The sequence below is a fragment of the Saccopteryx leptura genome, chromosome 9 (assembly GCF_036850995.1).
Source record: "Saccopteryx leptura isolate mSacLep1 chromosome 9, mSacLep1_pri_phased_curated, whole genome shotgun sequence".
Classification (NCBI taxonomy): Eukaryota; Metazoa; Chordata; class Mammalia; order Chiroptera; family Emballonuridae; genus Saccopteryx; species Saccopteryx leptura.
In genome coordinates this window covers 89,585,802-89,611,141 of record NC_089511.1, presented here as the reverse complement: position 1 = coordinate 89,611,141, position 25,340 = coordinate 89,585,802, and the positions used below count along the sequence as shown (strand labels likewise).

The window sequence follows — 25,340 nt, the reverse complement described above, 5'->3', positions numbered from 1 at the left end:
CTGGGGACACCATCCTCATGACAGTGTATGTGACCAATGATTCCAAGTCTTGTTTATGTGTAGCCTCCAAGTCCAGATGTGTGAGTCCATGTGTGAAAAAGTACACCATTCTTTATTTGAGCTCTCCAAACTTGAGACTATCAGAAAACCTCAAGTTTCTTTTAACTCCTTTCATGACAAAATTTGACCTGAATAGATGTATGTTTTTGTTTTAGTGCAGAACTATTCACACATTTGATTATAGAGTCCTGTCCCCAACCCCACTGGAGATATGACAGTATGTACACTGCACCCTATTTCCAAAATCTGAAGCTTTTTGAATCAGAAAACACAAAGGTTAAAAATAGTGCACTGCGGCCTGACCTGTGGTGGCGCAGTGGATAAAGCGTCGAACTGGAAATGCTGAGGTCGCCGGTTCGAATCCCTGGGCTTGCCTGGTCAAGGCACATATGGGAGTTGATGCTTCCAGCTCCTCCCCCCTTCTCTCTCTCTGTCTCTCTCTCCTCTCTCTCCCTCTCTGTCTCTCTCTCTCCTCTCTAAAAATGAATAAATAAATAAAATAAAAATAGTGCACTGTGTAGCTGAGTATATCTCAAAATGTTAACTGTGGACATCACTGAATGACAAGATTGTAGTTTATTTTCTTTGTTATAGTGTTTTTCATTTCCCAAGTTATCTGCACTATATATTACTGTTATAATCAGAAAATAAAACTTGTCACATTTTTAAGAAAACATCTGGCAGCAGCCCTTCGAGCTTCCCCAAGCACATTCGGGCTACCCCAGGTATTCCTTGGCTCCTTCTCCAACGTGGCAGATTTCTGGGCTGCGACCAGGGACTGGAGCATGGTGGGAGGTCCTGCCACCAGCCCTTGTAGCCTGGTTTCCTTCCCTGGCTGCACACCCCTTCTTCCATGTCACAGTTTTGCCTTGAGTTGGCTTAGTGTCCAGGATGCTCCCTGCCCCTTTCCAAGCAGCACTTTTGAAGATACACCCTTCCTCTCCATCCTCCCCTGGCACTGTCCCCAAAGGATAAGGACAGTAAGTTCTGTCTAGGCCTGGCCACTTGGGGGCTCCTGGTTTTACCCTGCCCACCAGGGGTAGAAGAAGAGAGGGTTCTCACTGGGCTCTCTGACCTCAGCCTGCTGTGGCCCCTCCCCCATCTCCCTGTACCTGCTCAGCTCCCCGCCCCCTTCTCAGGAGCACACCAGCAAGAAAACCTTTATGGTCGACTTTGCCCCAGAGTAGCCCTCAAAGTATTTTTAACTATGCTTCTGCTTCACCTTGTTCAAACCCACTCATGATGGAAATGGACAGATCCTAAGTGGGGGCATGATGCTCTTAAAAGAACACAGACCCTGGGGCCCTGCCAGACACTGTTGGGCTGTGGTTTGTTAGCTTCCTTGGGCCAGGGCCACATCTTCTGCGCACACACTGGCCTCAGAGCTCCACTGCCTTGCCTGGCCCCCAGGCTGCATGGTTCCCTGACTGAGGAATATGGTCCAGGCAGCCAACCTTCCAACATGAGCAAAGACAACCCCCGACACACAAGACCAGTGACAGAGCTCTTCTGGGATTCCAGTGGCAAGCTTCAGTGTGTGTGTGTGGTGTCCCCGAGATCAGGCGGGGAGGCACAGGGCTTCCCCCCAGTTCCCCATTCAGTCAGACCTGGGCCGAGAAGTGACAGCCAGAAATCAGCCATTCAGCCAAGCAGGGTCTGCAGTGACTGGCATGACACTTAGCCCATGATCCTCTGAACCCTTTCAACTCTCTTCTGAACTGGAGGCTAAAAATGGTGGTGTGAGTTGCTCCAGGTGCCACTCATGGGGAATAAGTGAGGGAGCTGGGATTTGAACCCTCGTCTTGTCTGACTCCGAAGTCGTCATCACCTCACTGAGCTCTGTGTGCCACATTCACACATGATCTCTAAGGCCCAGGAACGGCCTTGGTGGCTGAGCACCCGATATATGGAAGGCTTAAGCCACACGTGAAGATCCCGATTCCACAGGAGGAAAGCATCTTACTAACCCTAGTGTGGTCCACACCCCCACCCAGGGCAGCCCGAAGTTTGCGGGGACTTCTGGGAGTTTTGTGTTGCTTCTATATTTGGAGGGCGTTTTGGTCTTGTTTGTCTCCTGGACTCGTTGTTTCTATGGCCCAGGAGATATAGAGCATATGTCACCCTGTCTTTGAGATTCTTTTGAACGGAACTGGAAGGGAAAAGAGGAAAGATCCTAATTAGGGGGCGATAACCCCATGGAGAAGTTCGGGTGCTTTGCAGCAGGCTGTGTTCTTCCTGAAAGCCTGAGTGTTTATAGAGCCTTCATTAACAGAGAGCTCCCTTAGATAAGAGACTGGAGCACAGCTTGAGGACCAGATAAGAACAAGTGGAGGACACTCTGGGACGGCGGGTGAGAGCCTGGGAACTGGCCAGGGTGCTTCGTGCGGAGTAGTCAGCAAGACAATGCAGGCCTGCTCCTCTCAGGCTCCTCCCCACACCCACTAGCACAAGGTGGCCGCCGGCAGTGCTCTGTCCAGGGGAAGCGTGCCGTCCCAAGATGTGCCACGGGGCACTGTGGGTGGCCCTGCCTGTGCTCTCCCTGCTTGCTTGCTCTGGGCAGGGGAAACCTCTGGAGAGTCAAGTCCGGGCATTGGCCAGGGGAGATGCCCACCGACTGCTGGGAGGGGCTGGAGGTGAGCAGGTGGGAGGCACCTTTGACCTGAGGATGTTCCTGGAGAACATGAAGGTGGATTTCCTGCGCAGCCTCAACCTGAGTGGGGTCCCTCCGCAGGACAAAGCCCGAGCAGAGCCGCCGCAGTACATGATCGACCTGTACAACAGATACACCACCGACAAGTCGTCCACACCTGCATCCAACATTGTGCGCAGCTTCAGCGTGGAAGGTAGAGTCGACTCCACCAGGGCACCTGAGGGTTGGGGTGGAGGAGGGGTGAACTCAGTGCTCCACAGCTGCACTGCTTAGTATGGTGGCCACTGGCCACATGAGGCTCTTGAAGTTTCAACTTAAATTCATTAACATGAAATAAAATTAGTGACTTAGTTCTTCAGTTTCACTAGCTTTGATTCAAGTGCCTGACAGTCATGCATGGCTACAGGCTACTTAAGAGTGCCATGCTGAGAGCAGAACATTTCCGTCATTGCAGAAAGTTCTAATGGACAGCTCTGTTCTAGAAGATTCTCATTCCTGGGGCCCAGCATCACAGTTAACTCAGCGGGAGCTCCCTTTCTTCGGGCCCTCCCCTCCTCCCCTGTTCTCACTGTCCCCTTCTCATTGAGAAACAGATCACTCACTTAGCCTCTACCTGCCGGTATATTTTTAAACTTTGAAAGAATATCTCTCTTATGAAAAGGTGTCCAAAATTCAGATGAATACCCCTGAGAGATAACCTTTGGAGAGCTACTTAATTAGTTTCAAACTGTAAAATAATTTCTCTGACTTAGAAGGACTAGACAATGACAAACATCAGCTTGGGGCCTCTGCTCACTAATTCACACAATATTGGCCGAATGATTCTATGAGCAGGGAAGCAAGGCTTGCAGGACCTGTGGGAACTTGCCCAGGTCCCTATTATTTCAGATGTTGGAATCGGACCCAGGCCCACCTGTGTGCATAGCCCATGCATTTCCTGCCACTGCAGCCTGTCTCTAAATAACCAGAGGCACGGGGCCTCTCTGCTACCGGGCTGGAGCCCTGTGAGCCCCTAACAGTCCTTGCGTGGTGCCATGGCAGGCCAGACCTATCAGCCCCACAGACAGTACGCCCCATCTAAATAAAGAACACTGTGGTCACAATAGCTCAGCAGGGTCAGATTTTCTGATTGCCCCCAAAAAAGAAAAATCCAAGTTTTTATGTGAACTTTCCTGATTTTTTAAAACGCTAGTTTTATTTATTCATTTTTCTTAACACCAGCTGCCAGCACCTCACCAAGCCTGTGGGGTGGGTCTGGAACTTCAGCTAGAGGGCTTCTTTGGCTGTGTACCTCATCATCAAGTCCCACAGTCTGGGGGTCCAGCATGGAGAGTCATTGCAATGACCCTGCACACACGCTCCAGCATTGTCCACGTTCTGGAAGTGAGTGCTCTGACCCGATCTCAGCCCTGTGGCCAGCACTCCTGTGGAGGCCAAGTACACTTCCCTGCACAGACTTGACAGATAGTCCTCATGTGGTTCAGGGTGGAAGGGAGTTTGCTTTGGAGATGTCTGACAGCAGTCCCATGGCCAATGTCAAGTCATGTCACAGTAAGAGCACATGAGGTCACCAACGCACTGCTCTTTACTCGGGCATGCCAAGGCGTCACAGCACATTCTGCGGGAGGTGGAATAGCTGGGAGGGGACCACAGAACACTGTGTGAAAGGCCACATGTTTTGGAGGCAGCACGTGCCTTTGTGGAGAGGAGAGACTGAGGAGAACACAGAAATACTGATGAGCTCCTAGTATAACCAGGGACAGTGTCAGGTAACTTACATGTGCCATCTTCTTGAAGCCTCACACTGACCCTGGGAAACAAGAAGGATGAACCCCATTCTACAGATGAGGAAACTGAGGCACAGAGAGACTCAAGTCTTCTCCAAGGCCAGAAGCCTAGGAAGAGGAAAGTCAGGATTGTCACTGTAGTCTGTCAGACACCAACACTTGCTGGTGTTCATGACCACACAAAGACTCCCTTCAATGGGCACATAACAAGTGCTCAGAAAATGTAACTTCTCTCCCTCTCTGTGACTGGGTTGTGGTATAATACAGACATCTAATGGCCACATGTCAGCCAGGAGAAGTGGGAAGCTGACACAACAGCATGGCCAAAAGGAAAGTCTCATTTTTGCCTGACATTACAAAGCAGTGGAGGCTAATTGTTTTTTCTCAAAAATTTTTTTTAAATCATCCACTTTCATTTTGCTCTGAAGTTACAATTGCCAATGATTTTTACACCATTTAGATGCTGAGATTTTTAATATTGTCTCAGTGTTAGAATCCACCTTTCCTGCTAGGTCTTCCCCTTCGTATCATACATACAGGATCAGCACTCAAAAGATAATAGCTTTATTGCTGTTTTGTTTGATTTTTTTTCCATGTGTGTGGGGGGGGAGGGGGGATTCTTTATGGAATGTGTGTCCTTGGGAATTTAAACACCCTAAAGCCAGTCCCCTCAGCTGTAAAAAAGAAATAATAACTAGGTCCCCCTCCAGGGTCAGTGTGAAGAGTCAAGTGAAATATAGTACACAAAGGCTCCAGTGCGATGCTGAGCATGAAGTAGGTGCTCAGTGAACACCTGGACCTGTTTGCTCTAATGCAAGGCATCTCTTGCATCTGCTTTTTTTTTGAAGATACTAAATGTACCTTTCCAAAAACCCTTCTAAGTGAAACCAAATAGATTTGACCAGTATCAACCCTGATGACCTTTTGTCCAAGCTGTGAATCTGAGCTTGGCGTCATGACACCAGACCTCTCTACCAGATGCCTATCATTGTTTGTTTGCATTTCAGATGCTGTCTCAATGTCTGCCACGGAAGATTTTCCCTTCCAGAAACACATCTTGCTCTTCAACATCTCCATTCCTAGGCATGAGCAGATCACCAGGGCAGAGCTCCGACTTTACCTCTCTTGCCAAGGTCACGAGGACTCCTCTCATGAGCTGAAAGGAAACGTGGTCATTTATGATGTTCTGGGTGGAGCAGACACGTGGGATGCTTCTGCAGGAACCAAGACCTTCCTAGTGTCCCAGGACGTCCATGATGAGGGCTGGGAGACCTTCGAGGTCTCCAGTGCGGTAAAGCGATGGGTCAGGGCAGATTCCACCAAGAGCAAAAATAAACTGGAAGTGACCGTGGAGAGCCACAGAAAAGGCTGCGACCAGCTGGATATCAGTGTCCCCCCAGGCTCCAGAAACCTGCCTTTCTTTGTTGTGTTCTCCAACGACCGCAGCAACGGGACCAAGGAGACCAGGCTGGAGCTCAGGGAGATGATCAGCCATGAGCAGGAGACTGTGCTGAAGACGCTCTCCAGCAATGGCCCCATGGAGGCAGGTGACAACAAGGATGAGGAAGAGGATGTTGAAAGCCATGCGGCGGTGGGGTCATCTCTAGCCAGACGGAAGAGGAGTGCTGGGGCCAACAATCACTGTCAGAAGACCTCCCTAAGGGTGAACTTTGAGGACATCGGCTGGGACAGCTGGATCATTGCACCCAAGGAGTACGACGCCTATGAGTGTAAAGGTGGTTGTTTCTTCCCCCTGGCTGATGACGTGACCCCCACGAAACATGCCATCGTGCAGACCCTGGTGCATCTCAAGTTCCCCATGAAGGTGGGCAAGCCCTGCTGTGTGCCCACCAAACTGAGCCCTATCTCCATCCTCTACAAGGATGACAATGGGGTGCCCACCCTCAAGTACCACTACGAAGGAATGAGTGTGGCAGAGTGTGGATGCAGGTAGTGTCACTTGTGGGTGGGAGAAGCCAGGTTGGGGGGTCATAATGAGAGGTTCTGCATCCTCCTGGGCATGACAGGGACTAAGTCAATCTACACATCAGCCTGGAGAAGGAAAGGAAACTGTCACGTCTTCGAGGTAAAGGCCTGCTCTCTTTCTCATAGCCCAACCCAAGCATGCTGCTGGGTTCACTGCAGGAGAAGACAATGGTAGGGGGAGGTAAGGATCTGGAGAAGAGGGAAGCCTGGAAGGGTTGTTGGGGTAGAAAGGGAGATGATGTAAAGGGGACAAAAGAAAAAAATAAACCAGAATCAAAAGAACGTTAAGCAAGGTGAGCCATGGGGGAACAGACAGTTAGGTAATGTGTAGAGATGTATAGAAATTAAAGGAGTTGAGGGGGATGGGTTTATTCCAATAGCCTCTGGGAATATAAGGGAAAGAAAGGACTATGTGCTTTATGCCAATCATTTCACATATTCCCACAACCCAGCGAGATTGGTGTTATGACCCCCAATTTATGAATGCAGAACCCAAAACTCAGGCAGATCCAGTAGCACCAGTCCATCACCTGAGTCCATCTCACAGGTTTCCACAGCTCTGTCTATGTCTGAAGCCCAAGACCTTCCCAAGCATCCCAATGCCACATAGCAGGCTGCCTTGTAGTTAAAGCTCAATCAGATGTCAGGAGGTGGGGAGAGTGGGGCACTGGGCCGAGACTGGCCAGGATTCACCAGTGTGACTTCGCTGCCTGTCACATCCAGGGCACGTTCTAACTGCTCAGTGCCTGTGCTGATTCAGTTGCCAAATGCTTTTTAAGAAAATCCCAGAGTCACTCAAAACTATTCCCGAAACCAACTGCAGGATGGAGAGAGTGCAGGACAGCAGCGTGTCGGCCACAGCATACATTGAGGCTGGAGCAACTTTGACCTGCGGGTACAGCAGTCCACAAAAGGCTACTTTTTGCCTGTGGACTTCAACTGTGTGTTGGTTTGGGAGACACAAACACAGTTTACCCCAAGGGCTGGGGTGGCCTATGGCCTCCATCTCTACAGTTACTTACTCAACCTAACTAGCTCACCAGCACGACACACTGTGGGCTTCTATCCCCAGGGACTCCATGGGAGACACGGGCCTCAGGAGAACTCAGGTCCTCATTGGCCACAGCTGGCTCTGTCTGCCTTTCTGGCTTTCTTGCATAGTGCACATCTAGGCCCTGTCCTGGGCATGGGCCGTGGTCAACCCTCATTGATCCCAAAAGAGGACAAATTTTGTTTCCTCTCCTCTGACTCTAGAGGCACACATGGAATAGAATGGAATGGGGATGAGTCTCAAAGTGGTGAAGGTTCCACTCCCTGGCCCTCTGACCAGTGGCCAGAGCAGAGCACAAAGACCTGAGACCTGAGCCATCCCCACCGGCAGAAGCTCCCAGTATATATATTTTTAAATGGTTTGTGCTAAATGTTTACATAAAACCAACAAACAACTTTAACATAAAACTGCAATAGAACATCATTGTTTAATTACTGGAGCCATAGAAAATACTAATTCCTGGTACGACAATGTTGCTCAGTCCTCACGGTAGACCATGGGTATCTTTCAATCTTCACGGTGCATTTCTGTGCCTGTATCAAAGTTTTACATGGAAATAAAGTCAAATGTCTAAACTGTGGCCTTCTGTGTGTGTGAGGCCTGGTCCTGATGGTCCCTCAGCCCCACAGCCGGCCCACGCTCCCTGCAAGCCCTTCTTTCCAGAGCAGGGGCCAGGAAGGGGATGGAGACGGGTTGCCGGGGCGGTGGACATGTGTGGCCAGCATTCCCGCATGATGGGGGTGAGTGAACACGCCTATGTAAGGGCATGCGTGTGGGTATGTGGGCATGGGCATGAGTGTGAGGATAGATATTTACAAGTGATCTAGAGTAGTTAGCCAGCATGCCACCCTCGACCTCTCCACAGGTCAGGGAAGAGGGGCCCTGGCTCTTGCTAAGAAACACGTTCGGCCATAAGTCATCTTCTCCTGGCCTCCTGGGGCCACACAATCTGAGACTTTGCCCTCACTATGCCCCTGCTAGCTGCTCAACTCCAGCCAAATACCCTCAAAGACACCCCCTGTCCTCATCCTTCACATGTCTTCTGTAGCTGCCCCACTCCCAGCATCAGTCAAGTCCTCCTCCGGGACTACCTCTGGTGTCACCCCCCTTCAGTCCCTTTCCTGACACTCTGGTTCTGCTCTTTCTGGCTCTGAGCAGCCCTGGAGTGTTCCTCTCTCACAGATGTCACTGGCCGGTGATAGGGACCTTAGAGTCTCTTGTCTTAAGCCCACTATGGCAGCAAGTCCCCCAGGACAAGGTCCCAGAGCCTCTGGTATCGGTCATTCCTGGAGGGCTGAGCTGACCTGTGGCCCAGGACAAACGGATGTGGATGAGCATGCTGGAACAGAGCGTGCAAGGAGTGCCCCCAGAAATGTGCTCCGGAGCCACTGCACGGCCCTGCGTATCCCCCGCCAGCCTCCCCAGCGCTGGGCCCACAGCCAGCAGCTGGAGGGCAACAGTGCCTCCCATGGACAGTCATGCAGCCTGTTAGTCCTCTGCCTAATGGCCCCCATTTCACGGCTGCATCTGTCATGTGTCCTAACGTGTGTTCACATTTGTCACATCAGGGCAGTGATATGATCGCCATCACGCAGTTGAAGCACAGCAAAGTGACGAGTTTGCAAGAGTGATGGCTGTCCCGTGCCCCTCGTGTGACCTGCTCTCTGGACCAGGAGTTAGGAGAGAGTGTCTCAGGGATGGCGAGCAGAACCCACAGGCAGATACAGAGACACAGTGAGAGAGCAGTGACACGGAGAGGCTGCTGGACAGCAGAGGGAGACTGGGGCACCCCGAGCACCAGGCTGCATTTGGAACTTGCACTCAGTGGTTCTGACAACAGTCATATGATAATAGATGTTTACATCCCAACTTTCACAAATGAAAAGGAGATGGAGGCATGTGAAGGCCCCTCATTTGGCTCAAGGCCACTAGCCGGGAATGACTAGGGCCAGCATTTGAACCCCAGTTATGACACCAAGCCTACATTCTCTCTGCTGCACTGGCCTCTGCTCTAAAACCTCCCTCAAAGTCAAGGCCACAGTCACCGTGGCAGGAAGAATCAAAGCTATGGCATGAACCAGGCAGAGCCTAGGCTTTCCTAGACAGGCACTACCCTCCCCTGGGCTCCTGTCCTGCCTGCATGGATCCTCCGCTCAGCCAGGCACCCATGTGGTACTGGTAACTAGAGAAGGAGAAGGACACCCTCTCTTCCCTTCAGTTAATAATCTATTAACAGGGTCACTAAATACCATGGCTCGCACCTCTTCCAGAATTCTACCAATTGCGAGACACAAATTGCCGGGTGAGTTCTTACTGCAATTGTCACTTTTCTGAGCCCAACTTAGGAACAACCATATGAGCTGGGCTCATAAAGGTGGGAGGTCATATCCATCTGTACCTTTTTTCTCCATATTCTAAGGTTTGTGTTCCATAACCAGCTCATCTGATCAGCTCTCTTTGTCCTGGACATCAATCAGTTTCTTCCCAGAATGTCCCTTAGAATTCTACTATCCCTGCCAATGAGGTCTCTGCATCTGGTCCCATCTAAGAGGTTCTAGACAACTTTTACACCATCATCTCAGGTGGTCCTTACAGCAGGGTGATGAGGAAGCAGAGGCCCAGGGTGGCAGGCATGCTGGCATAGGGCATGCAGTGGGGAGCACGGACAAGTCCACATCTGTGGGTGCTGCCCCTCCACCCACCATGAGTCGCGCCTGGAGTTGCGATACAGAGATAGGAGCTGAATCCCAGGTAAGCAGGTGCAGAATCTCTGATGATGTCCTCCCTTCCTTCCACCGACCCAAGGTTCTCCAGCTCTGAGAACTTGGGTGAGCTCTGTAAACTCCCCTAGCCTCAGCTTCCTCATCCACACAACAAGACAATAGCAGCCTAGGAGACACCACCTTAGATGAGGAGTATGCATGAGGCCTGTGACAAAAGGCATCACCTATGAACAAATATTGTGCAGGCCCCATGGATCTGGACAGCAGGAATCTGACTTGACCTTGGTTACTATCCTTACCTTGTTACCTTCCCAGTAAAAACAATTTCTTAGGCACAAATTCTCTCCAGATGCAAATGACTTTCCCATTTCCTTGTGAAAATCATGTGTTCCAGAACTTCTGTAGAACTTCCATGCCTGTGCTTCAACTCCAGGATGGCTCTGGACACCATTTAATCTCATTGTCTATAAACTCAGAAAGTGTTTGCTGCTGGGACGAGACAGGACAACCGTGTTCTTCCCAGAGGTTTCCGTCCTGTAGAGAAAGCAAGTTGGCCACATGCCCACTGGAGAGAGCTGCACCTACAAGAATTCCAGTGCCCGCTGCCTTCTAACAGGCAAATGATGTCATCGTTAGGGTTGTGAACACTTTGTCATATGAATGATTGACAGCCAGAACAGCCTATATTATAGGAGAACTTCAGTTATTGTTTTCCTTTAATGGCACAAAACTGCTAGCGTACCTGGTTGAGCAGTGGGAATATGAAATAACAGAACCAGCCCTCCTTCCTTGCCTAGAGCCATACTTCTCCCTCCTCAAATAATTAAAATAATATTACTTCTATATAACCTGTTCCATAAAATAGAAACATGAAGGACTAGGGGGAAGACAATACTCATCATATGAGCTGAGCATTGTCTTTATAACAAAGCCTAAAGACAAGAAGACTGCAGGTGGGTCTCCTTCTGGGACTTGTTCAGCCCCTGCCACCTGGGAGCCAGGACACCCGGGGCTCTTAGAGAGAATGGAGAACTCTAGGGACAAAATTTTCTCCCACTGAGCTCAGGACACACCCAAGGAGGACAGGTTGCCTCTCCTCTCAGGAACTATCTAACTTAGGCACCCCAGTGACTTGCAATGAACTCTAGTTTCATTTCTCCTCCACAAGGCTCTCAGCCATCCACCTAAATCATATCACAGCAACAGCTCTGGACACCCTGCCTTACAACTGCACTGTAGTAAGAGTCCCAGGAGAGCGTTTACTCTGGTTACGCTCCACCCCACCCTTCCTGGCCCAGAGCCTCTGTCAGGGGTCAAGCAGCAATGGAAACACCCTCAGAAGACTGGCATGGTATGGACGTGGAAGAACTGAAGTTTCAAAAATGGCTGGTAGAAATTAAAATTTTAGAAAACAGGTAGTCAGGCTCTTAAGACATTATTAACATGCATTCCTGTCCTCCCAAAAATAAAAAAAGTATGTCGACACAATGACTTAAACTCAAATACACTTAGAGCTATGCTCAGAGCTGTGACTCCCCAAGTAAAGGTGAAATGGAAGGACCAGTCTTCCCAGAAAGGACTAAGGAGATATTTTTATTATTATAAATCAGGCTTACTTCATTGGCTACAAACGGTGGAGTGATGTGACCATATGTCACTTGGGCATTAAACAAATCCTAATGAGCTAAAAATATGTTTCTTTTAGCTAATTGACCTCTTTGGACTTTATAAACCACTTGGTAAACATCCTCAGATAATTTCCAGAGAGCAGATTGTGGCTCTCAAGTGCGCTGAGAAAGCCCCTCACCTCCATTTCTAGCACCACTTCCTCTGACTGCCTTCTGTCTGCACAGCCCCAGAAATGTGTGCTGCAGACAACAGGGTGAAGTTTGAGGAGCAGGGCCAGGCCACCTTCCCAGGGCTCCTCCCCAGCTGTGTGACCGTGCTTAGAGCAGTGGCTGTCTCTAAGCCACAGTTGTCTCATCTATTTAGTGAGAGAAATGCCTGTTTCTGGGGGTATGCAAAGACAAAACATGGGTTCTAGGTTCTAGGAGGACCCATATCACTTCCATGTGAAGGAACAGAAACTGGGAACTTGAGAGTCCAGCTGCTACTTCCCCTGGGACTGGCTCACATGCTCCGTGCAGGGGGCGGGTGCTCTGGATGCCAGTGGAGCCTGGGACCACAGGAACCCAACTTCCACTACTCGTTTCTCTCTGTGAGCAGTGGGCTGGGGGCTGAGGACTCAGCCAACAGGAGAATGGATGCTTTTTGGATCTCGGAGCTAACTTCACCTGACTTGCATCACTGATTCTGTGATGTCTGGAAGGCACGTCCCCTCCTCACTCATCAAGCCCCACACTGAAGTGAAAACATGTCATTCTGATCATTTGAGAGCTGTCAGGAGGACTGTGCTGGCTCCCTGGAGGCATGAGTGGGACTCAGGAATCAACTTCAAGTCAAGCCCCACAGGCTTCTCCTCTCCACCCCCATACCCCCCACACACACACCTACTAAACTCTTTTTTTAGCTGTAAGACAGAGATAATATCTCACAGAGTAGATAATATCTCTACCAGTAATTGAGTGCTTTCTTCTGGCTTGAAACTATGAAGTTCTTTATACATCTTTCTTCATTTAATTATACAATAAAGCCACAGAGCAAAGAGTGGCAGAATCAGACCTCCAAAAAATTCTACCTACTTCCAGAGCCATGTATCACCCAATGTAGTGGGGAAACACTATTTACTTGCCAGTGAATAATTCCATTTTGCAAGGAACACTATCAGCCTATACAGCATGGAGCATAGTGCTGGCATGGGGCAGGGACACAAAATAAATGGTCATTATTAAAAATATTGTGCCCAGAGGTGACAAAGCAAGATGAGATTCAACATGGGTCAAACCACCTCTTCTGCCCAGCCCCCAGGGATGATGAGCTTGAATTAGACAGGATTAAAGGCTTACCGGAGGAGGAAGCCGCACCCCAATTTCCACGTTTAGCCTCAGACCTTCTGTCTGCCCGCTGAGAAGGACAGGGAAGGAAGGTAGACACACAAAGCAGCACTGTGGCCTTCTGCATGGTCAAGAGAGCTTTGTGTAGGAGCCAGCCCTCCTTCTGGGTCCCCATGATGAGAGAATGGGTCCTGTTCTTGTCTACGCTGCTCTGTGGCCTGGCTGGCCCCACACACTTCTTCCAGCCAAGCCTGGTACTGGACATGGCCAAGGTCCTCCTGGATAACTATTGCTTTCCGGAAAACTTGATGGGGATGCAGGAAGCCATCGAGCAAGCTATCAAGAGTCGCGAGATCCTGGGCATCTCAGACCCTCAGACACTAGCTCGTGTCCTGACAGCAGGGGTGCAGAGTTCCTTGAATGACCCTCACCTGGTCATCTCCTATGAGCCCAGTGCCCTTTCAGCTCCCCAGCAAGTCTCAGCACTCACCAACCTTACACAAGAGGAAGCGCTTGCCCGGCTGCAGAAGGGCATCCGCCACGACGTTCTGGAGGGTAATGTGGGCTATCTGCGGGTGGACGACATCCCCAGCCAGGAGGTGGCAAGCAAGCTCGGGGGCTTCCTGGTAGCCAGTGTCTGGAGGAAGCTCCTGGGCACCTCTGCCTTGGTCCTGGACCTCCGGCGCTGCACTGGGGGCCATGTTTCCGGCATTCCCTACGTCATCTCCTACCTACACCCAGGAAGCACGGTCTTGCATGTGGACACCATTTATGACCGCCCCTCCAATACGACCACGGAGATCTGGACCCTGCCTCAGGTCCTGGGAGAGAGGTACAGTGCTGATAAGGATGTGGTGGTCCTTACCAGTGGCCACACTGGAGGAGTGGCTGAGGACATTGCTTACATCCTCAAGCAGATGCGCAGGGCCATTGTGGTAGGTGAGCGAACTGTGGGGGGTGCCCTGGACCTCCAGAAGCTGAGGATAGGCCAGTCCGATTTCTTCCTGACCGTGCCTGTCTCCAGGTCCCTGGGGCCCCTGGGAGGGGGAAGCCAGATGTGGGAAGGCAGTGGGGTGCTGCCTTGTGTGGGGACACCAGCAGAACAGGCCCTAGAGAAGGCCCTGGCCATTCTCACACTGCGCAGGGCGCTGCCGGGAGTCATGAGGCGCCTGCAGGAGGCCCTGCAGGATTACTACACACTGGTGGACCGCGTGCCCTCCCTACTGCACCACCTGGCCAGCATGGACTTCTCCACAGTAGTTTCTGAGGAGGATCTGGTTACTAAGCTCAACACTGGTCTGCAGGCTGTGTCCGAGGACCCAAGGCTCCTGGTGAGGGCCGTCAAGCAAAAAGAAACTCCTTCTGGGCCTGAAGCTAGAGCTGATGACCCCCTGGAAGTGGCCCCAAAAGTGCCTGAGGATGAAGTTGCCCGGCAGGCCCTGGTGAACTCTGTGTTCCAGGTGTCGGTGCTACCAGGCAACGTGGGCTACCTGCGTTTCGACAGGTTTGCCGATGCCTCTGTGCTGGAGACACTGGGCCCGTACATCCTGCGCCAGGTGTGGGAGCCTCTGCAGGACACAGAGCACCTCATCATGGACCTGCGCCAGAACCCTGGGGGACCGTCCACCGCTGTGCCCCTACTGCTGTCCTACTTCCAGGGTCCTGACACCAGCCCCGTGCGCCTCTTTACCACCTACGATCGGCACACCAACGTCACGCAGGAGCACTTCAGCCACAGCAAGCTGCTGGGGCAGCGTTACGGCTCCCAGCGCGGGGTGTACCTGCTCACCAGCCACCGCACCGCCACCGCAGCCGAGGAGCTGGCCTTCCTCATGCAGTCCCTGGGCTGGGCCACGCTGGTGGGAGAGATCACCGCAGGCTGCCTGCTCCATGCTCGCACTGTGCCCCTGCTGGAGACCCCAGAGGGCAGCCTGGCACTCACAGTGCCCGTGCTCACCTTCATCGACAACCATGGCGAGTGCTGGCTGGGGGGTGGGGTGGTGCCCGATGCCATTGTGCTGGCCGAGGATGCCCTGGGCCGAGCCCAGGAGGTGCTCGAGTTCCACCGCAGCCTAGGGGCCCTGGTCGAGGGCACGGGGCGCTTGCTGGAGGCCCACTATGCACGGCCAGAGGTCGTTGGGCAGACAGGAGACCTGCTACGAGCCAAGCTGGCCCAGGGGGCCTACCGCACGGCAGTGGACCTGGAGTCCCTGGCCTCCCAGCTCACGGCTGACCTGCAGGAGATGTCTGGGGACCACCGTCTTCTGGTGTTCCACAGTCCAGGCGAACTGGCCGCAGAGGAGATGCCCCCGCCAGCCCCTGCTGCTTTCTCCCCCGAGGAACTCTCCTACCTCATTGAGGCCCTGTTCAAGACAGAGGTGCTTCCTGGCCAGCTGGGCTACTTGCGTTTTGATGCCATGGCTGAGCTGGAGACGGTGAAGGCCATCGGGCTGCAGCTTGTGCAGCTGGTGTGGCAGAGGCTGGTGGACACGGCCACGCTGATTGTCGATCTGCGCTACAACTCTGGCAGCTACACCACAGTGGTGCCCCTGCTCTGCTCCTACTTCTTTGAGGCAGAGCCCCGTCGGCACCTCTACTCTGTCTTCGACAGGGCCACCTCCAGGGTCACTGAAGTATGGACCCTGCCCCAGGTGGCTGGTCAGCGCTATGGTGTCCACAAGGACCTCTACATCCTGATGAGCCACACAAGCGGGTCAGCAGCTGAGGCTTTTGCCCACACCATGCAGGACCTGCACCGAGCCACAGTCATTGGGGAGCCCACAGCTGGAGGGGCTCTCTCAGTGGGCATCTACCAGGTAGGCAGCAGCCCCTTGTATGCATCCATGCCCACACAGATGGCCCTCAGCGCCAGCACAAGTGAGCCCTGGGACCTGGCTGGGGTAGAGCCCGACATCACCGTGCCCATGAGCGAAGCCCTCTCCACCGCCCAGAACATCGTGACCCTGCGTGCCAAGGTGCCCACTGTGCTGCAGACAACCAGGAAGCTGGTCGCCGATAACTATGCCTCCCCTGATCTCGGGGCCAAGATGGCTGCCAAGCTAAACCATCTGCAGAGCCGCTATGCAAGAGTGACCTCTGAAGGAGCCCTGGCTGAGATGCTGGGGGCTGACCTGCAGGTATTATCTGGGGACCCACACCTGAAGACAGCCCATATCCCTGAGGATGCCAAGGACCGCATTCCTGGGATTGTACCCATGCAGGTGAGATACAAGGTAGACTTGGCCCAGTATGGTTCCAGAAGGGAGTTGACCCGTTGTCTGCTCATCCAGCGTGCATGGTGCAAGACAATGGCTTCTAGACTTGTTTTCATGTTAATGTTTACCAGTTACATTTTTTTCTCTCTCTCTCACTCTGTCATCCCATCCACTCCTATGCTCATGGGGTCCCTGAGCACCTCTGTAGAAAACTGATATCCACAGGAACGCAGTTCAAAAAGCCCTGGGTATAGAAGGAGCTGCACTCTTGTCTGGGTGGAAGACAAGTGTTTGCAGGGCTCCTCACTGACTGTGTCGGGAAAAAGTGCCAGTAAGTCACAGGAGGTCACAATTTCCTCCTCTGGAAATGTGAGTTTGTGTTCATACCACCTGCTTGCCTCAGGGGTTCACAGTTTGCATGCATGAGTTGAGGGAATGGAGACAGGGAAGCAGGGAGAGGCCCTGACCCCACAGTGCTTTGGAGCGACAGTGTGGAGCCTGGACACTGGCCTTGGAGTGGTCAGGGGTGGTAGAGCACAGTCCAGGGAGCCTCAGCAGTGAGTTCTTCTTGGTGAGATACCCGCTGCCTCCCCCACCCCTCCCACAGTGCAAAGCACTGCGTCCTGAAGGAGCGGCACTCAGTGGGCGTGGGGCCTGACCCCAGGGCCAGCTGGATGGAACATTCTGAGCCAGGCTATTGTGGTCACCACATCTGAAGCCAGCATGGATGTTTCAGAAAGCCCTGGAGAGGTGGGTCAGTGCTGCAGAGCCCTGCTGCTGGGCGTGTGAAGGCAAGTTCTCCAGACCAGTGGCCAAGGTCAGCCATGAGAGGCACCCAGGGCTCCCAGCTCTAAGAGCTCCATGTGGAGCAGCACTTAAAACATCTCCCTACATCCTTTATCATCTATGGTTTCACTGCGTATTCAGGGAAGCAGATATCTTAGTGTCCCTTAAAAGGAGGGCTTGAGACAGGGCTTGGGTGTAGGCAGTTTATGTGGGAGCAGGAACAGTTGGAGGGAAAGAGGAAGAACTGACAGGTTAGTGGTGCATCACTGGCTCGCAGGAACCTGACAAGTGTGCGGAATTTCTCCCGGGGCTATCCCTGTGCAGCCCCTGTTCTCTTGTGGCTGAAGGTTCCCCAGGGGACATGATCTCCCTCCAACCCTGAGGAAGCTTGGAGAAGGTTCTGAAGCAGCGAGTGAAAAAACATAGGGGTGTGCTGGAGGCAGAGCCAGTCAGCTGAAATCAGAGGTGGGCAGGTAAGGGCACCAAAAGCATCTAACACAGAATTGCCATTCTATGTTACAGAAACAGGACCCGACGCCTGGGAGGATGCAGCTGGTTACTAAGGGTGTGACCTGCAGGCTGGGTGTCCTGGTCAGCAGTAGCATCCCTGATGGCACCTTGCCCTCAGTCCAGCCCACAGAGCCTGTGGCTTTCTGGCCACTTTGAAGAGAAAGGGGGAGGCCCTGCATGATGGGGGTGCCCAGTCTGTGCCTGTCCTGTGTAGGCTCACCGTGCCTCCAGATTCAAACTGGGGGCTCATGCTATTCCAGGCTGGTCAGAGTTCATAGTATGGTGTCACATGTGGATTCAGAGTCTGGCTCTACTGCTTCTTGGCTCTGTGACTTTGGGAAAGCTAGTTAGTTACAGTGTGTTTCAGTTCCTCATTAAAAAGACTGTGATTAATTGACTCCTCTACCTACATGGTGGCCATGAGGCTGATAGTGAGTGCTTCAAAGGTCAGGCCCCTGGTAGAGTGAGGGGCCCAGTTGCTGATGTCATCCCTCCCTGCCCCAGGGGAGGAGGAATATGAGCTTAGGGACATTAAGAAGAGTCTGGTGCAGCCAGGGTAGACAGAATGGTGACCATGACTGGGCCTTTCAGCTCTGGACACCAGGGAATGGGGTTGGCACACATGAGCACCCTTGGTAAGGAGGCTGCCAACCACACATGGTTTCATAACCCAGGGTTACCGTCCTCATAACCTCCTAGCACCGTCAGAAAAGATTCTGTACCGGCTACCTTCTTCAGAAATGTTGGTTCCCTTTGTGTACCCTTAATGTTTCTCTTGGTATGAAGGAAGTCTTTAGGGTCCACTTCTCCAAGCTCTAAATTCTGCTTCTCTGCTGACACTGAGTCAGACCTCTCAATCTTTCAGATCCCCTCCCCTGAAGCCTTTGAAGACCTAATTAAGTTCTCCTTCCACACTAACGTATTTGAAGACAACATTGGCTACTTGCGGTTTGACATGTTTGGGGACTGTGAGCTGCTTACCCAGGTCTCCAAGCTGCTGGTGGAGCATGTCTGGAAGAAGATTGTACACACAAATGCCATGATTATTGACATGAGGTCAGTGGGCTCGGAGTCAGCGCTTCTTAGAAGACAAAGTTGCAGGCCCAGTAGAGAGGAAAGGGGACCCTAGGACCCAGCATGAGAGTTGCAAAGGACTAGGTCACCTCAAGCGGGTGTCAGGGCTCTGGCCTGGTAGCCTGGGAGTTCTAGTATAATTGGCTAGGTGAGACTCCTGCACTGATGGATTTTTAAAGCTACTTTGATGATCCCCGTGTGCACTCCAGGCTGAGAAGCACAGAGCTAGTCGGGGCTCCTCAGTGTGCCCAGTCATGGGGTTCCTTGAAGAGGAGGAGAGAAGGGAAACATGAAGCACACTGACTCCAGTGTCCCAACACAGCTCTCCTAAGTTCAAAACTCCAGGGGCAAAGCCCAATGCATATTTGACAGGCATCATCTCATGTCATTAGGCCAAATGACAACAAGATCTCCACCTGTAGTTGTGGTTCATGTCATACCAAATCAACCCACACCACTCAGGTCCTGAGAATCATAAAGCCAGAGCCCCCCCAGAGAAAATTTACCAATTTGCCACTGTTGTTGCAAAAAGAATTCTTTGCCTCCCAAAATGTTTGTTGAAGGGATGCTTTCAGCTGGTCACCTCCCTTCTGCTTCTGTAAACGTGTGTCTGATAGAGGTGTGTGTCCCCCATAGAACAGGGGGAGGTAGAAGATTTCCCTAAAGCAGTGGCGAGGATTAGGCTCCCACTGACTCCCCAGTTCACCAGCAGGCTGCTAGACAGATGCTGCTGGGATTGGCTGAACTGGAGCATCCAGCTCAGGTAGCTGGCCCGCAACATTCTCATGGTTCTTAGCCATCACTGGATGGTTCTGGATCCCAGAGGCTGGTTCCTATCCCTGGGAAGAGAAACTTTCTCCCAGGGCTCCAGTGTGTACCCAGAACTTGAGCTTGGGGGCTCCTGTGTGTACCTCTAACCTTGTCACTCTTCAAATGCTCTATAAAACATCTGAATGCCCTCCATGCTAAGTCCCTATCTACTTAATTGCACCATCCACATTTTTTTTAATAAAAGAAGGCCCAGCCTACAAGCGTGCTTTGCTTAAAGACCCTTCTAGGTTTGAAGGTTCAAATGCTGAGGTCATGGTGCCCAAACCCAGCCAGGCCATCCTAGACCGTCAACCAGAAGAGGCTGCTAACACACGACCAGCCCTGCACTCTGTTTCCCAGATGAAGAGACAGAAACCCAGTAAGATTGTGACACGGGCAAATCTAAGTGGCCTGGGACAGGCGCAGTCTCCCTCACTTCTCATGCCATTTCACAACTCTGAGCACTTTGTCGCACTAATTGCCTCATGAAAACACCACACCTAAGACACCTAGTGGGTTTTGTGAAAATATTGAGAATACGACTGGGGAAGACAGTATTTCCAAGATGTGTTCTATTCACATGCACTCGCAAGCAGGGGAGCAGTCCATGGTCAGTAAGTGGGTAAAATTTATCAAGTTCCTGACTGCAGGACTTGTCAGAGCCTTCAATGTAGCATATACAGTATGTATCATACAATGTATCAGAAGGGGCGGGTATGGTATGCAGTATATTTTAAATGAATTTAACCACAAAGTCTCTTGTTTTCAAGTGATCTGTACTCTGGGAAACTCTGACCAATGAATTCTGTGGGATGAGGAAGGGGCACTAGACTGAGCTGCCTGCAATAAGAACCCTGCCCAGAGAAAGGGCCAGGCCTCCCAGGGGGCACCAAGGGCCTCACTGTGAGAGATGCTCTCAGTGACCCATATTCCCTTTCCTTAGGTTCAACATCGGTGGCCCCATGTCCTCCATCTCTGCCCTGTGCTCCTACTTCTTTGACGAAGGCCCTCCTGTTCTGCTGGACAAGATCTACAGCCGGCCCAATGACTCTGTCATTGAGCTCTGGACCCACACCCGGCTGGCAGGTATGTGCAGCAGCCTCTTTCTTTCTGTTCTCGTTCTAAAATCTTCTGGAAAATGAGGAAAAGACAGCTTGGGGTTCAGGTATAAGTAATAGTAAGTGGAATATGTCAACTCAAGAAACTTCCAAACCTGCAAGAATTTTTTGAGTTTACTTGAGCCAGACTGTCAATTGCCAGGAAGCAAAATCTCAATGGATTGAGAAAATGCTCTGGAAAAACGATAGTTTTACTACTTGTTTTATGCATTAGAATCAAAGAGGAAGATGTAAGGGGGTTACATGAAGTTGATTGGTGATAGATTAGGAAGGCAGCGGAAGGAAGCAAAGCAAGGAAACTTCTGGGGTTGGATAAAAAGTAAAATGCTGAGGCTGCCGGTTTGAAACTGTGAGCTTGCCTGGTCAAGGCACATATGGGAGTTGATTCTTCCTGGTCCTCCTCCCTTCTCTCCCTCTCCCCCCCCCCTCCTCTCTAAAATGAAGAGAAATAAAGTCTTAAAAAATGCATATACATACTGAAACTTCTTTTACTTAGGCAGGCATAAGATAGTTAACAGTTATATTAACATGAAAATAATAAAAATGAGTGGGTTTGTGGCTCTCGCTCTGGTGGGATGTCTGCCCTGAGGGGTAGGGAAAGAAGATGACCCTACATTTCAAAGACATGTCATCAGGAACATTATTTTAAATGCAAAAAAACAACAGATAGGCTCAATTAAGGTAAGCATTTGTTAGAGAACAATACCTCCCTAGGACAGGACTACCCACCATGAACTGTTCTCAAGAAAGTTTTACTTTCAGACCATCCTGTGTGGTTACTTTAGGTCTCTGAGTCTGCAAGGCTCAGAGACTACGCAGGCTTGTCAGGTTTAGTCTATGGTCCTTTTTTTTTCTTTACCCACAAATATAAAGACTCTGTTCTTTGCTATGCACTTTGCACATATGATCTTTAATCCCTGCACAACTTGGACCATTATGCCCATTTTTCTAGAGGAGGAAAATGAATCTCTACTGAGTAGACTATCCTGCTTATTATTAGACTATCAGCTAATAAGTGAAAGCACCAAAACTTAAATATAAGTTTGTCTAAAACCAAAATGCTTCCCATTCTCCCCACTATACCTATTGGCCTGCAAGACAAATGCAGAACTAGAAGGAGCCCCTGCCCATCACCAGACCCCACAGGGGTTCTAGTGCTCAGTTTACCTGAACTCCCAGTAGCAGCTCAGCTTACGGGCCTAAAGAAAGTTCTCCGTTAACTGCCCTACACCCAGAGCAGTGACCAGAGGAGCAGCGCAGGTGCTATGCTTTATAGAGCTATGACCCTCCCAGCCCTGTCGCTAGTGGGCAGTCTCACTCCATCCCCTTTGCCCAGTGCCCAAAACCAAGGAACCTTTACTCCCATCCACAAAAGAATGCTGGGAGACCAATGGGGGTGTGCATATGGCCAGAAAAGCACCCTGAAATGTTCATTTGTACATTTTCGTATTACACTAGCATTTTGGGAGAACCTCCCAGTACACACATTCAAAGATATTGCAAAATGTAAACAAAAATCAGAACAAGGTAAATTCTAAATTCAAATAGACATTCAAGACGAGGACTTAAAAATAGACTCCGATCTGCAAATCATGTAGTCCCAGGACTTTTGACGTCAATAAGAGAGCCTGTGAGCATGAAAATGTGGCTCATGTGATTGTGATAAGCAAAGAGCAAAGCAAATGTCAGGATCTGAAGATATTTTATGAAAAAAAAGGATTTAAAATAATTTTATTAGTGACATGTTTGAGATGAATATATTTTGGCTATACTGAGTTAAATAACACATTATTAAAATACATTTCATCTGTTTTTTTTAACCTATTTAATGCAGCTACTAAGAAACCTAAAATGGCATCTGTGGCTTGCATTCTATCTCACGTTTCATTTCTATTGGACATCACTGTACCAAAGGCTGATGGTCAAGTCACAAATTTGGCTCTTCTGAGGGTCCAAAATGAAAAACGGGTCTGATCAGCTTAGCTATTTTTATTATTACTAAGGAAACATGCCTTTTTCTCGGAAGAGTCAAGCCCACTACTCGATGATAAAAGAATCTGCATGGGAGTGAGCGGGCTCTGAAGCACCGGCATGCTCAAGACCACGCACCGGTTCTCATCCCTCCTTCAGACGCAGAAACTGGGCTCAGCACAAGGATGCAGAACTGCATCCCAGGCTCTCCTCTCCATAGGTTCAGACGCTATGGAAAAATCCTGGGAGGGGGTCGCTTGACTCCCCATCTTGAAGGGCCTTCTCTTTTGCAGGTGAGCGCTACGGCTCCAAGAAGAGCGTGGTCATTCTGACCAGCGGTGTCACGGCGGGTGCTGCAGAGGAATTCACCTACATCATGAAGAGGTTGGGCCGCGCCTTGGTCATCGGGGAGGTGACCAGCGGGGGCTGCCAGCCTCCACAAACCTACCACGTGGATGACACACACCTCTACATCACCATCCCCACGGCCCGCTCGGTGGGGGCTGCGGATGGCAGCTCCTGGGAAGGAGTGGGTGTGGCGCCCCACGTGGCTGTCCCTGCGGAAGCAGCCCTCACCAGAGCCACGGAGATGCTCCAGCACATGCTGAGGCGTGCGAGGCGGAGCCCCGGCCAGCAGGGCCCCCTGGAGAGACTCCGTGTGCAGAGCTCTGGGGCAGGTGAGACGTCTGGGCCACTCACCGAGGGAGCTCAGATACTTGGTCTCGCTTGAGGGCTCTGAGAGGCAGGAGAGGAGCCTGCTGAGCTCTGGTTAGGCTTAGAGTTGGAAGTACCCTTGGAGCTCATCCATCCGGGCTCATCACGACATCCAACTTCCTCTCTGTTTGGAAACCTAAGGAGTTTCTCTGTAATAGTTGGGTTTGTTTTTTTTTTGGGGGGGGGGGGTGTCCGGGAGGCAAGTGAAGTCCAGACCTACCCCCACCCGTGCTTCTTAATCGCCAGCCCTGTCCCATCAGGGCTGTCAACTAGAATAGCTTTGTCCCATCAGTTTATAAGGTGAGCCACAGAATGCCAGGCACATGGGTCAATTTACATTCTATTGTAGCAACATTTAGAAAAGTAAAAAAAGAACAGATGAAATTAATTTCAACAATATAATTTATTTAACTCACACTATTCACAGTAGTTTCATTTCACTACAAAGTCAATATAAAAATTATTAATGAATGAGATGTTTTTTGTATAAAGTCTTTGAAATCTTACAGTACATTCCCTTTCTCGTGTGCCACACGTCTAATGCTCAGTGGCCATCCGTAGCTGGTGGCTCTTGTGTAGGACAGCTCAGGCCCAGAGATAAGGGGCCTGCATTTCCCCTAGAACACTGCTCCTGCTTTGCCAATGCTACACCGCATCTTCCCTGTTAGAGCCCCTGTCCCACTCTGCCCTAGGAGCATTTCTGTCCCCACCTTGCTGTGTCTCCCTCGAGGGCAAGAGCTGTCCTGCTCAGCTTTGTCTCCTACTGCCCATCACCAATTTCAGTGCCTGGTGCATAAGATGGATACCCTGTGAACACAATTGAACATCGTGCTGCAAGTTCTAATTTTCCTCAGGTGGCAGCCCTCAAACACTTGCAGAGAAGTCCAGATCACTAAGGATCCTTTGCTCTCTGCCCCTACCCCTCCCAATCAAGTTCTGCGTAGCAAGTCTGTCTTTCCCTCACACGTTTCTCCAACGCCCTTGTCCTCCCTCTCTGCCAAGGCCCCTAACCTTAGATGCATGCAGCATCGGACATGCCTAGCTGCTGCAGAGAGGAAAACAGTCCTGGACAACAGTCTGGTGCCAGCGCTGTTTACTCAAGGACAGCCTGTAACCATGCTGGCTCTGGTGACAAGGCCCCCTACTAACAGGGTGAGAAGCTTGTCGCATGCAGACCCCAAGATCTCTTCCAAAGTTAAACAAGCCTCAGAAGGTGATGAGAAGCTCAGGGTTGACCTGGGTCAATGAGGTCCCTGGCTGGTGCCTGGGAAGCCATGCAACCTGCTTTTATTAGAGTCACCAGGGACCCAAAAGTAATAGACCTCTATGATGCTGTCCAAAGCAGGGTGGGGTGAGGCTGAATGAGCAGAGGGAACCCCAGCTCCCACAGCTGGAGCCCCAGTTTCCAAGATGTCTGAATAAGGATGGTACTGGTGCCTTCTGGCTTTGCTCCTTGTTGAGTCCAAGATGCAGCTGCTTCCCCCAGGGCACTGAACTGACTTTACCAGCATCCTTCCCAGACCCCAAAGAACTGTGAAATCTGGGTGCACTGCTGGGCCACCACCAATACCGAAGAGTTTTGCCACTGGAAAACATTGAACTATACTTGTCTAAATGGGCAAGTCCAAATGGAATGCAAGATTTCACTTCAGTCCCTGTCCTTCTGCTGAATTCAAAAAAGATGAAGTGCATGATTGAGTTTTAGCAGTATCATATGCTGCAAGTTCACCTATTTCTTCATTAGACCTATTAATATCCTGGAAAATAGGTGATACCCCTGATATGCTTACATCCTAGGGGTTCTCTATTCTCTCTTTCCTTCTCTCTCTCCCCCCAACACACATATACACACACTATATATATATATATGGCTATTTGATAATCACCTACATCAAACAATAATTCCTCTAGGTCATTGAAGCAAGGGTGAT

At 50.9% G+C, this 25,340-nt stretch overlaps 2 protein-coding genes across 3 annotated transcripts; both read left to right on the top strand.

Moving 5' to 3' along the window:
- The first annotated feature begins 2,441 nt into the window (after positions 1 to 2,441).
- On the top strand, positions 2,442 to 7,997 carry GDF2 (growth differentiation factor 2). The gene is made up of 2 exons (XM_066348692.1): positions 2,442 to 2,903; positions 5,505 to 7,997. The coding sequence occupies exons 1-2, from the start codon at positions 2,558 to 2,560 to the stop codon at positions 6,449 to 6,451; spliced, it is 1,293 nt and encodes a 430-aa protein (XP_066204789.1). The 5' UTR covers positions 2,442 to 2,557; the 3' UTR covers positions 6,452 to 7,997.
- A 5,269-nt stretch (positions 7,998 to 13,266) lies between these two features.
- On the top strand, positions 13,267 to 23,915 carry RBP3 (retinol binding protein 3). 2 transcript variants are annotated; one of them, XM_066349136.1, is made up of 4 exons: positions 13,267 to 16,432; positions 18,588 to 18,778; positions 20,550 to 20,692; positions 22,989 to 23,915. In XM_066349136.1, exons 1-4 carry the CDS (start codon positions 13,337 to 13,339, stop codon positions 23,423 to 23,425), a joined length of 3,867 nt encoding a protein of 1,288 aa, XP_066205233.1. In that variant the 5' UTR covers positions 13,267 to 13,336; the 3' UTR covers positions 23,426 to 23,915. The 2 variants fall into 2 exon arrangements, with proteins under 2 accessions (XP_066205233.1, XP_066205234.1); XM_066349137.1 differs by lacking the exons at positions 18,588 to 18,778; positions 22,989 to 23,915 and having other exon boundaries at positions 20,550 to 20,664.
- The last annotated feature ends 1,425 nt before the right edge of the window (positions 23,916 to 25,340 follow it).